The 13,117-nt window shown below is 34.9% G+C and overlaps 1 protein-coding gene across 4 annotated transcripts in view; it reads right to left on the reverse strand.

Moving 5' to 3' along the window:
* Klp31E (kinesin-like protein 31E) overlaps positions 1-13,117 on the reverse strand; it is a 517,900-nt gene that overhangs the window by 159,825 nt on the left and 344,958 nt on the right. For all 4 annotated transcript variants that reach the window (XM_069817888.1, XM_069817889.1, XM_069817887.1 and 1 more), the window contains exons 9-14: positions 11,570-11,731; positions 10,498-10,698; positions 5,845-5,895; positions 5,564-5,764; positions 3,911-4,113; positions 860-1,109 (exon numbers count right to left, since the gene is read on the reverse strand). In XM_069817888.1, the coding sequence (XP_069673989.1) occupies positions 860-1,109; positions 3,911-4,113; positions 5,564-5,764; positions 5,845-5,895; positions 10,498-10,698; positions 11,570-11,731 (1,068 nt within the window). The remainder of the gene's footprint in view (positions 1-859; positions 1,110-3,910; positions 4,114-5,563; positions 5,765-5,844; positions 5,896-10,497; positions 10,699-11,569; positions 11,732-13,117) is intronic.

The following is a 13,117-nucleotide window of genomic DNA, read 5'->3' on the forward strand; positions in this document are numbered from 1 at the left end:
TCATTCAGACACTCAAGTACGTCAATTTCTGCAGCCTGCTCGGCAAGATGTGCACTATAAATCTATAATATTGCTATGTTCCTCCTTCACACCGGCTTCAAGCTATTGCATGACAAGCATCTCCTTCTATCCTTCCCATATCTTTGGAATCTTGCACACTGCTGGCTTGCTTGCTTGCGAGCGCCCTTACTGCCTCGAAAGAGCACCTGTGTTGATGATCACTGTATTAGAAGAATACTGGATGGACAATCAAACCGGAACAGGCCATTAGGTCTAGACCCTTGACTGTTGTTGCTGCTGCTAATGATCTTTTAAATACAAAAATTATGAGGAGAAGATCATTTTAATTAATTGATTAAATGGCGATCTTACTCGTGTTAACTGTGTAAGCATGTGCGGCTTAGAGCTGTCTCAGTGCTTCTTCACACCATCCTCAGAGCCTACTAGATCTCGGCGTCATCTCGAACTTCGCTGCCTGTTGTGTGGGTGCATTCGATTGTTGAAAAGTGTTGAAATGTGGTGTCAAATAGTGTGTGTGTGTTCTGAAATTGATCTGTGTGTTGCACCGAAACAGCTGTAAGCCACACATGCTTACACAATTAACACGAGTAAGATCGCCATTTAATCAATTATTTATATTCAAGTGTTAAAAGTAGTGTACGAAAGATTCAACATGGATTATCATTTTAATTTTTATTTAATATCTCTTACAACTATAACCATTTAGAGACGATAATATGGTAATAATGCAGAATGATTAAACAAAAATGACAGAAGCCACCAAAGTACCTAGAGAAAAACTTACTGTCCCATGCCCATTTCTTCTTTGTCATAAACTACTATCACACCACCAACTCACCATGCCGAGGTCCAACTCTTCCAGCAGCCTTGTTGCTCAGAGGTCCACGCTGCAGCCTGCGAAGGGCCGTCACCTCCTCCTGCTTTCGTTTGAGGACAGCTTCTTTGACACGTTTCTCAGCCTCCAGAGACCGGATTGTGTTTTCCCTCTTGCGAGATTCCTTACGTAGCTGTGCAATCTCCCGGTTTCTTCGCAATTCAACATCTTTGTGTTTGGCTGCTTCTTCTTTCATTTTGTTCAGGAGCTTCACCTGCCAATCAAATGTTACATTTTAAGTTTTACTTCAATTCCCACCAGGCACAGCTCGTTCTACGTGTTCAATAGTTCACTGAATCCCCTATAATTATCTTTTTTAAAAATTTTATTCTTTTTCACTTATAAAAACAGAGAACATATGTTTTAGTGTTAATCTGGATACAAAACTTTGGTTGAGCTCTGCTCATATTGGTGAATAAGTTACTTACTAAATAGGAATCACTAAAGTAGGATTGAACTCCTTGCCCAATGGTTTCAGTGAGAGAACAGTAAGAAAGTGAGGGTAGGCTGACTAGATTTTTATGATCCAGCAGGGCACATCGGCAATTTCAAGAAAAACCACAAACGCTTATCTAGTCACTCTCCGTTGAAATGTTGCAGGAAATACATGCAGCAGTAGATACAATAATTATAGAAATTTGCACACTAAATTTATAAAGTATCTTAATTTTCTAAATTAAATGCATAAACACACGTAACTCCTGTATCTAATTATAACCACTAAGAATTCAATTCAGTACTGACGCATGCATGGAAGTCTTTCACATAATATTGTACACACTAAACTCTAACACACACATTTTACAAGTACTTGTCTGAAGAATGTATCTTTTTAAGGATTTGTTCATTCCCATACAGCTTCCTATTAAGTTCTTCATATGAGAAATTAAATTTGTTTTCATTGCAACAAAGATTTAACTGTTTCAGCTTCCATTCTTGACTTTTCATCAGTCTAGATTGAGTTCATTGTGGAGAAAAGTCTTTCAACAGATGAATTACTGACTGAAAGACACATGATTAATGACACTATTTAGAGAAGATTTTCAAATGGAATGGATTTTTTTTTCATTGTTGAAAAACATCATACCATTTTTCACCTGTTGGTTTGTCATAAAATTTCTCATTATTTGAATTACTTAAAAATGGACGCTGTGGTAGTTCTAACGCTTCTGCACAATGCAAATGCTAAGATGATCGAAGACAAAGATGCTATGTTCTTCTCAAAGAATACAGAATAACTCATACTGTGCTTACTGGTTCTTCTGCCTCATACTGAGAACTGTTCAGAAATGTGCATGAATCGCAGCAGTTCCATCATGATACTTAAATATTTACGATGTAAAATGCCATTGAAACAAAATCAAAGCTTCTCGGGACAAAAATTAATTTCCGGGGTCAAAAATGGGGACTTTGCTCCCGAGGACAGCAACTCAAAATCAGGGACTATCCCTGGAAATCGGAGACGTCTGGTCAGCCTAAGTGAGGGGTGTTATAGGCTGTTACACACAGTGAAGTCGCTACATCGCACTTATAGTGAAACAGGCAGGAGTGAAAATTCCTACTAGACCAGTGAAGGGCAACTGCTATACCCTCGCACACTCTGCCTCTTTCTACTCAATCTCTTCCTCTTTTTCATCCCTTGTGGTCTATACATTCCGCATTCCAAAAATGCAGTTGTGCAGTGTTTTTAAAGTAAGTTTAATTATACAGAAAAATATTAATTTTTCCGAATTATTTGAAATCCCAAGAAAATTGGTCACGAGCTGCCTATGATTACCACTTATAATTGCTCATCTGAGGTGCACGCTTTTAAGTTGCAAAACCCAAACAAAGGTCTTCAAATTACGGGAATAGTAATCAATAATAAAATTATTAAAACAGTGGATAAAAACATTCTGTGTTCCTCAATATCATACTACGGAGAAATAGTGTACTTTCAAAACTAACCCAAAAAGTTTAAATCGTGCATATCTTTAAATCCGAAACATGTCGCAGTATATAAAGACTATATTTAAAATGTAATACATATACATATTATGAGGTATAATTTAATTTATTATTTCAGAAGTATTTTTTTCAGCTACTATAATTATTGCAGTACTAACAAGAATTACAATTTTTAGTTGATTAGCTACTGCATACGGTTCCCAATAATTACAGTACCTTACACAACTCCTGAAAGATCTTTCCCAAAAACGTCACCTTTATTGTTCCCTTGAATTCTGCAATGTGATGGGATCAAATGAAATTCCATGTGCAATGAAATAGTTTTTTAAAGGGACGATAAAATATTAATTGACTTACTAAAATTCTATTTCACTAATGTTAGCTTCACCAAAACGTTTGAACGGTGCCACCATTTTCAGTTGACTGTCTATGCGGTAAACAAATGACGATCGCAAAGCATGTTTATAGTACTGTAAAGAATTTGCAATTTGAAATGTTGGCAAACAAAGAAACAAATGGTAGGGAGGTGATAAAAACAGAAGAAAGTATATAAAGATTAGAAGAAATAATGTAGGCCTACTCTAATACAATAAAATAGATATTAATTGACTTACTAAAATTCTATTTCACTAATGTTACCTTCACCAAAGCATTTGAATGGAGACGCCATTTTCAGTCGACTTTCTATGAGGGGAAACAAATGATGATTGCAAAGTATGTTTTATAGTACTGTAAAGAACTTGCAGTTTGAAATGTTAGCAAACAAAGAAACAAATGCTAGGGAAGTGATAAAAACAAACAAATGCTAGAAAAGTGATAAAAATAAACAAATGCTAAGAAGTGATAAAATTGTGTAATAAGCAGCCATAATTGGTTGAAAAACATCCTTTCGTACCGTTTTATTGGTCAAAAGTAGTACGACGTAGTAAAAGTGTAATAGTCAAAATAAAATACCAGGCCTTCTACTATGAAGTTGTCAGTTAACTAACCTATGAGTGGGCCATGATCAGATATATTGGACAGAGTCTCTGTACCAACACTAATATATCCCAATGCCTTGATACTCACCTTTGCACGCTTCATCTCTGCCAAGTCGTTCTTGAGAGCCTTCACCTGGTTTTCGTGCTGAGTCTGGTTGCGCAGAAGTCTGGCATGTTCTTTCTTAGCTGACTGAAGTCGCTTCATCTCCTTCTGCATATCAGACAATTTCCGCTCATACTCATCACGTACTTTGCGCTCCTTTTCAGTTGGCTGGTTGCTCTGTGTGCTGGCTGCAAGCAAATAGAACATATAATTATTTAAAACGCATATTTCTCTACATAGTCTAGTGGTTCATTTTTAAGTGTGACAAAATCATTAGCATATTATTCTTCCTTCAGAACAGAAAGTTCCATATTGTAGATTAAAACACATAAAAGAACAATGTCACTGATGACAAAGCTCCAGGTAAGATTTAGGAACAGTCTCTTGTCCACATCAAAATCCTGCTTCAGAAATATGACTCGTCACACTACCACAGAAGAAATAAGTCAAGAAAGTTTTAGTTGATCATATCTGGAGGAATTTCAATCAATCAATCAATCAATCAATCCAATCAATCAATAAATCAATCAATCAATCAACCAATCAATCCAATCAATCAATCATTTCAGTCTACGAATAAAAATGAATTACTCAAATAACTATACAAATGATTACAAACCTTCCCATAACAGAAAACAAAATGAAAACTACGATATTATTTGCATTTAAAAATTATCTATTTGGACCCATTTATGTGAACACGGAATGAAGTCCTGTTAAAATGAATTCCGAGAAATGTGTTGTACAAATTCGGAATAGTGCACTATTCGGAGGATGTCTTCCAAATAAGCTATTTCATGTTTTTGGTCGCTGTTAAATTGTTATCTATAGAGTAAATTATAAAATGGCTGCAGCATTAGACATGAATGTCTTATACTGCTTGTGAATTACCGTATTATACAATATATTTTTGAGAACGCGGAAACAAAAGAGAATAAGACATATGAGCATTAACCCCTTACCGCATACTGGGGCAGATATGGCATATATCTGTTTTATATTCATATAACTTGTAATATAAGCATATAATATTTCAAACTGGATACTGGGATAGATATTGCACACTGTCAAGAATTGGATTTGACCATATGTGACATCAGTTGAGAAAGAAAGAACTGCTTAAGTTATTTGAATATAAAACTGGTGTGTGCAAGACTGTCCCATGCGGTTAAAAAACGTAGCTACAGAGTTCTATGCTCTTTTCTTTTGATAGATTTTTATAGAATCTTATTATAGCCATTCACTGTCTCAACTAACTTAAATATCTTCTATCTATGATTTGATTTCTAATTTCTTTTTATTCATTCACTTCTTTATAATAAATTCCCTACATAAAAAAGTAATAATATGTTAAGATATATTAAAAATGAAATACTGGTATTGTGAATGCACTTTATAAACAAAACACCATCTAAACTATTGCCAATCTCTGTTCTAATTCTGCTAACTATGGAATAAATAACTTTGCAATAAACCAACTTCATACAAAACGGAGCTCCATTTATTCTATAGTTAGGCAATTCCACGAATAGCTATTCCAAGATTTATTCCGCGACCATGTAACTGGGCCTTAATGAAGAAATAGACTAATAAGTAAACTAATACAAAAATTAAATAAAATTCCTTGCTTCCACTCACTGAAGGTGGCGAGCACTTTGTCTCGCTCCTCCTGGGTGGCTCGGATGCGCTCCTGAAGCAGCTGCAGCTTGTCCTCATAGTGTTGACGCATCATCTGTATCCTCTTCTGTGAGCGCTCCAACTCATCGATCAGCTTCTGTTTGATGCTGATCTCTGAAGTGAGCTCAGCCAGCTCTAGCCCATAGTGTGCGCTCTCCTCCTCTACAAGCATAGAATAGCTCATTCAGATTCTGCTAGACTGCACACGCATATATACACCCACTCAAGTTGCCTGCACTCACCTTTGTCCTCTGTGTCAGTGTCACTGTCGCTGTCCTCGTCATTTTCGGCAGCTGCAATTACAAACAGACAATTGGTCACTCACTGATTTCTCGACATTTCTTTAACGAGGAAGTGTGCTGAAGTTCAGAATACTTCCTTGTTAGACTACTTACAGTTATTGATTATACAATGACACACAGGAGCAATCTTTCGTATGTGGTAAGATGAAGAACAAACAGGACAAGATGGTGAAGGGAAACAAGAAATACGGAGAATGGAGAGAAGATGGAGGGAAATGAGAAATAAATGGAGCACGAGGAGAAAATGGAAAAAGAGGAGAAAAAGACGAAGATCAAGAATAAAATTAAGAAAGAAAGGAAACCATCACCCGATACAGTGTGACCAGTATGGATTTTGATTTAATCCAGTGGCAAAAATCAGAATTATAGCTCATGTTATACAGCCCAATCGGTATTACAGGTATCCATTATATCAACATTATTATTTTTTTATCCCCCCCCCCCCCCGCTGTTATTTATACTCGCTTTAGCACCTTTCGTCATATCGCGAGTTAATCATTGGTTGAAATCCGAAGGCCTGTGTACTATTGTTGAGACTGGTTCTATTGTTGTGAACTAGATGGCGACTGTATACATATTACTGATTTGTTATGAATATGATTTCGGTGAGAATGAGGCCGGTGATTTTCAGGGATGTTGTGGCCCGAATTTCCTAGCATTTGCCTTACGGTTGAGGGAAAACCGTGAAAAAGCTCAACCAGGAAATTCAACCCGACCGGGAATCGAACCCGGGCCCTCTGCGTAAGAGACCAGCATGCTGACCCCTACACCACAGATGTGGCCATTATTATTATTATTATTATTATATTATTATTATTATTATTATTATTCCCCCCCCCCCGCTGTTATTTATACTCGCTTTAACACCTTTAGTCATATCGCGAGTTAATCTTTGGTTGAGATCTGAAGGCCTGTGTACTATTGTTGAGACTGGTTCTATTGTTGTGAACTAGATGACGACTGTATACATATTACTGATTTGTTATGAATATGATTTCGGCGATGAATGAGGTCGGTGATTTTCAGGGATGTTGCGGCCCGAATTTCCTGGCATTTGCCTTACAGTTGAGGGAAAACCGTTAAAAACCTCAACCAGGAAATTCAACCCGACCGGGAATCGAACCCGGGCCCTCTGCATAAGAAACCAGCATGCTGACCCCTATACCACAGAGGTGGCCATTATTATTATTATTATTATTATTATTATTATTATTATTATTATTATTATTATTATTACAGTAGATCCTCGATTTAACAGACTTCGGATTTAATGGACATATTTTAAAATCTCTATTTATAGTCTATTTCAAGCAGTTTCGATCTTTAGTAGTAAAGAAACAGCATGCAATTGGAAAGCAACTGAAAATCGATGCTTTCTTCATTCAGCCTACTAGTTCACAGCAACCTTCTACCAGTAAGTAAGTGACTGCATATTCTTTTGAACCTTCAGTGACTAACAGAAAGGGTTTTTTTTTAATCACTAAAATGGTCTGTAAAATATTTTTTTATTACTGTACTGTATTTATAATCAGATCCTAATACTGTATATTAAAAATTAAAATAGTAACACATTGTACTGTACTGTAGTGTTAAAATTTCAGTGTTATATTATAAAATATTACCCTTTAAAAATTCACGATTTAATGGACTTTAGGATTTAACGACACCCCTAAGCCCCTATTAGTCCGTTAAATCGAGGGTCTACTGTACTATTACTATTATTTTATTATCATCATCATCATCATCATCATCATCATCATCATCGTCGTCGTCGTCGTCGTCGTCGTCAGTGTTCTTTTCTATGAAAACAAGGTGCGAATGCTCACAAAAATTTAGAGGTTAAATAAATTTATAATAGCACCTAAGTTAGGGATGTATTGTTACGGGAAATTATTTTTTCATGGAATCATAGCTTACTGTTTGTGTCCACTGGAGATTGTACGATTGATTTTGCCATTGCATTAAAGAAATTTTCATTTTAAAAATTTCAAGTACTGCATATCATTGTGTACTTCCAGAAAAAAAAAACACTGATCATATTATAATAATAATAATAATAATAATAATAATAATAATAATAATAATAATAATAATAACAACAACAATAATAACAACAACAATAACAACAATAATAATAATAAGGATGATGAAATAATTTAAGATTTGAAAGAATTATAACCAAATATATTAATTAAATGGCATCATTAAATAGGGAAGCTATAGAGCCAAATGATTTCTGAATTGATTCTACCCAGGGTCAGGATTGCTGTGCATGCATGTTTATGGTATCCTGTAACCTCAAATCTGTTTTATTGCTGCTGTATACCTAAATTACAATACTGCAGCAAATGTGATTTATTGTTATTTGTAATATAATGGTTCTTTCTTCAATGTCTTTGCATGTCTCTACGCCTTTCATGCAATAAAGAGGGGAATGAGTATTGAGTATGGGGAATCATATTGATGACATCATCACTGGCATTCCTCCATTACTTACAGTTTCTTGAAAAGAGAGGGCTGTATATTTTATAACAGTTGTCAGCCAACCAGCTTTTATTATAGGATTAATAAATAATGTTTTCATAGCTTGCAAGGTGAATTCTCAGAAATTTATAGTCAACAAAAATGACACTAAAAGGTAGTACGTGTACAGTTACATCAGTCCTTGATTTTTCCACTAACAATTTGAAGGTTATTGTTATTATACTTTCAACTTCTTCTTTCTTTCACTTATATTAAGTTACACCTGTAAACATAAGTGTTCCATTTTTTTTAAATATATATATAACATTCGTCATATGGTATCTTATATGTTACATCATTTGGTTATCTTATCTCTTAGAGATTTTCAATTTATTGTTCTTAATATTCTCATCTCTGCTGTCCTCAGCTGATGTTGTGTTCCACTGGTCTCAGCTCGTGTTTCTGAAGCACATACAAATCAGTCTTAGTTCACTCTTACAGGTCCTATCTTATTTTCTGTATACATATATTTGTTCTTCCAAATTACATCCCTCAGGTATACCGATGTTACAGCTCCTTTTCGTACTTGATATTGTACTTCTTCTCATATCTTTCTAGATAAAGATATTTCGACTTCTAAATATGTGAATTCCATAACTCGTTATATTACAATTCCTTCTATTTCTGGTTTACATCTCGAAGATTCTCTAGACACCATCAACCAGTCTGTCTTTTCTTTAGAGATTTACAAATTGAACACTTTTAATGTTGCTATAAAACAGTGCAACATCTTCTGTAGACGGCCTTCATTATTAGAAATTAAAACGTCATCATCTGTATAACATATTATTTTTATTTGGTTTTGTCCCATTTCATAATCATCAAGATCTCTAACACTTTCAAAATTATTTTTTCCATTATAATGTTAGACAACTTCGTAGGATGAGAGATTCTCCTTGATGTATTCTTATGGTCACTAAGATTTCTTATGTCACACTTTCAATTTAAAAATAATATTTTTCTAACATGATCTTTACAAAGAGGTAAGGTTTGTGCTTTATCCATTGCTGTCAATGAATAAGGAATTCGCAAGGTTTCAAGAACTGCCTCTATCTTCGTCTTTAGGTTAAAAAGAGGTAAAAAGAATATCCTACTAGTTGGGGTTGTTACAAACAGCTAAATCTGTTTGATTGCTTGTCAGTCACACTACAAATTACGTCAGTAAACAAAGAAAAAGATTAGGTCTGTTGTTTATCTGGCTAGAAATGAAGATCATCAAGAACTGAGGGAGAGGAGGGGGAGACTCAAAATATAGTTGGAACTCAATAATCTATGGAGAATGGAGCCTGATTCAGGGAAGAAATCAGCAACCCGAACATGCAAAAAATAAACTTTCTGTCTGTACTCAAGATATTAATGGAAAGACTACAACAAAGAGAAGAAGAAAATTAAGGAAGGACGTGTAGAAGAGGCATGAGCGTGAAGAAGTGAAGAGGCATAAGAAAGGAAATAAGAGGTGTGAGGAACGAAAGGATGTGCAAGGAAGGAAAGCAATTAATGTCCAAACCCTTTACAAATCAATTTTGACATATAGTGCTAAGACATGGATATTTACAAACAGAGAAATTAGTAAACTTCAGTCTGCAGAGATGAGATTTCTGAGAGGAATTGTGGATAAGGCAAGAATGGATAAAATAAAAAATTAAGAAATTAGAGGAGAAGAAGCTGAAAATTTACAGAAAAGAACGAGTGTGATGGTTTGGTCATTTGAAAAAAATTGCCTAGAAAAGCTCTGTAATCGATAGAAAAAGGAAAGAAACCAAGAGGAAGACAAAGAAGCTGTTTGCTGGATCAGATTAGAAGGGATGTTGAAAAAAGAGAAGTATGGCACGAAGTAGATGGAACTCAACTGTGGAAGGATAGAGAAAAACTCGACCATCGAAAGAGGACACGAGCTAGGAGAAGGAGGTGGAGGAGGTGAAGAAAAAGAGGATGATATACGTTTCCATTTCTAAACTGTCATGGATTTTATACACTGTATATTCTTGATCGTGGTTCATGGCATAATGGACAGAGTGATGATTCTAAGATCATGCAAGTCACTTGATACCAGAATAAAGAATAACTTACCCTTTTCCTCACTATCACTGTTATCACTTTCTCCATCTGCTCCATCTTCTTCTGTAGGCTCCACCCCATTTTTCTTACTGTCATCTGGTAGGCCTCTGGCACTCCGTGACAGAAGTTCCATGTCTTTTTGCAGACCTTTCTTGGCCTCCGCTATTAGACTGCCCACAGATGATGCATCACCCATAGAGATATCAAAATTTCCTACAACATAAGTGTACAATTATTAATTTCCATCAATAAATGCTATATTGGGTTGCTCAGCATACATCTAAATTTAGGACAATTTTAAATAGATTCCACAGAATCAAATTACCAATAAGAAAAGTATGAATGAAAGAATTAATGTTAAAGAGAATTAGTGACAGTCCACATCGTTGTTTTACTCTACATGTCAGCAAAGGTTTTTACATTTTTTCGTCTGGCATTTTTATTTTTGAATTAACATAGAAACTTTGAATAGATTAAATTAATTATTTCACGATTCTCTCACCTGATAATATTTTTCTCATATTAGTTTTCGATTTACATTATCACAAGCTTTCTCAAAGTATACAAATAATAGAAATGCAGGAAGGTTAAATTCACTTATTTTAATGAAAAAATCTTGAGAGGGGAATTAAGTGAGGAAAGGTCTTACAGGATAAAATACTGTAGTTGAATTGTTTTTTGGGAGAAGTAACAATCCAAACTCGATTAAATTAAAACAATATAATAAAGGTAGTGCTGAAGAAGGTGGCTGCGCAAACCTCCAACCAGGCCAGAAACCACCACTGCAATCAATAGCTATAAAATGGAGAGGCCAGCACTGGTATTTTTGTATTTATGCCGTTTTTAACTATGGAGGACATTCTGAGACTAAAATAGCCTATACAGTGACAATGGAGCAATGAAAATGACAGGAACCAAAGCACTTGGGAGAAACCTGCTCAAAAGACACTGTCCACACAAAACCTTACATGATTGGGGGACATAATCGAACCAGAGGCCAAAGTCTGTGAGATTTATATGCAGAGATTATTTTGAAATAAGCAATAATACTGTTGAAACTTGTAAGAAAAATAAGTATTCAAACCTGTCATGGCAACATGTGGACTGAGGGCACCTCGTGGTGGTGACCTTGATGATTGTTTCCGGAGCTGTTGGCATATGGCTTCTGATTCCAGCAGTTTTGCTCGGAGCTCCTCAATCTCCTTCAGGTACCCCTGAATCATCTCTGTCACATCACATTCACTTCCTGCAAACAATTAGACGCTGCCATAAACTACACATTTTCACTCAAATTAAATAAATACTTAATTACGAAATGAAGTTAAAAGAGAGAAAAATAAATTAAATAAATACGAACATAATAAAAGTAATGCGAAAAACAAATAACACAAAAGAATATAATTTATTATCTGTATTTCAGTACCGTAAACCCTATTATCTGCTGCCTACATATTATACAGGATCACACTGGATGAAGACAACAAACTGAACTACCATTACATTGTAATCTATTGAAACAGTACATTACATTAGAATATAGTAAAATGGGAATTTTTGTAAGCTTCCTCATACTATTTATACATCTTCTCTACACATTACACCCCCACACTTACGCTTTGGTGAAGAATTCTCTCACTTTAGCCTGACTTTTACTCTGTTACTCTGCTTAGATTTGATTTTATGTTCGTTCGTAATTATTTGATGGCAAGAATGTCGAAAATCAGAGTATTGTCTGAAACTGAACTATGAAATAGTCGTTAGGAAAACTTTGTTTTCGGTGGCAGTTATTATGACAATATCACTGCCTTCTTAATGGCACAGTTCGGAGTCTGAATTAGTGACCCCATACATTAAGGGGATGTTATATATCTATACAGAGAGGCCATTATAATTTTGGCACATACTGACAGTAATGCTAGTATATAGTGTCAAGTTATAGAAAAGGTTTTGTGTAAGAATTTAAGTATGTTTACCAACATTTTTATATTACTTGTTTGTAGAAGCATTCCTATTACGAATTTCATCTATGGAATTTAAATCTCCAAGCAAAAGGAGGCGATCTGCTAATACTGTTTGCAAAAGTTTGTGATTAAAAAAAATTTAAAAGAATAAAAGAGGACGAACACAATTATAAATCTACTGACGAACAATATGAAACTTCCTACACAGAAGGATGTATAAGGAAATTACATTTTGTAACAATTTATGATTTCTTTAATGTAAAATGATGTACAGTCTCCCCAAGAACGATTATAAGCATGATGTAATTTTATAAATGAAGACCTCTCTCAAAGAAGGTTGTAAGTATATCATATGAAAAAGTATATGATATACAACCTTCTTTGAGGGAGGTCTTCAAATATTTTTCGGACCAATGTATACTTGTGTGAATTCGTCATTGTGTCCACAAGCTTAAAATAATTTCGGAATATGTAATATTTAACACGTGAAAGATATATAATACATATTCCGAAGTGATATAGTGTTAAAAGTTGTGTAAACAGGATGTATTAAAATAATTGTTTATTACTTAACCTCAATCCTCCCTTCTCTGGGTTTCTTAGATCATTCTTGAAGCGACTGAATTGTACTATGGTATCTGTGGTTCTATTAAAAGACAAAAATAATCATA

The sequence above is a fragment of the Periplaneta americana genome, chromosome 2, assembly GCF_040183065.1.
Source record: "Periplaneta americana isolate PAMFEO1 chromosome 2, P.americana_PAMFEO1_priV1, whole genome shotgun sequence".
In the NCBI taxonomy this organism is placed as follows: Eukaryota; Metazoa; Arthropoda; class Insecta; order Blattodea; family Blattidae; genus Periplaneta; species Periplaneta americana.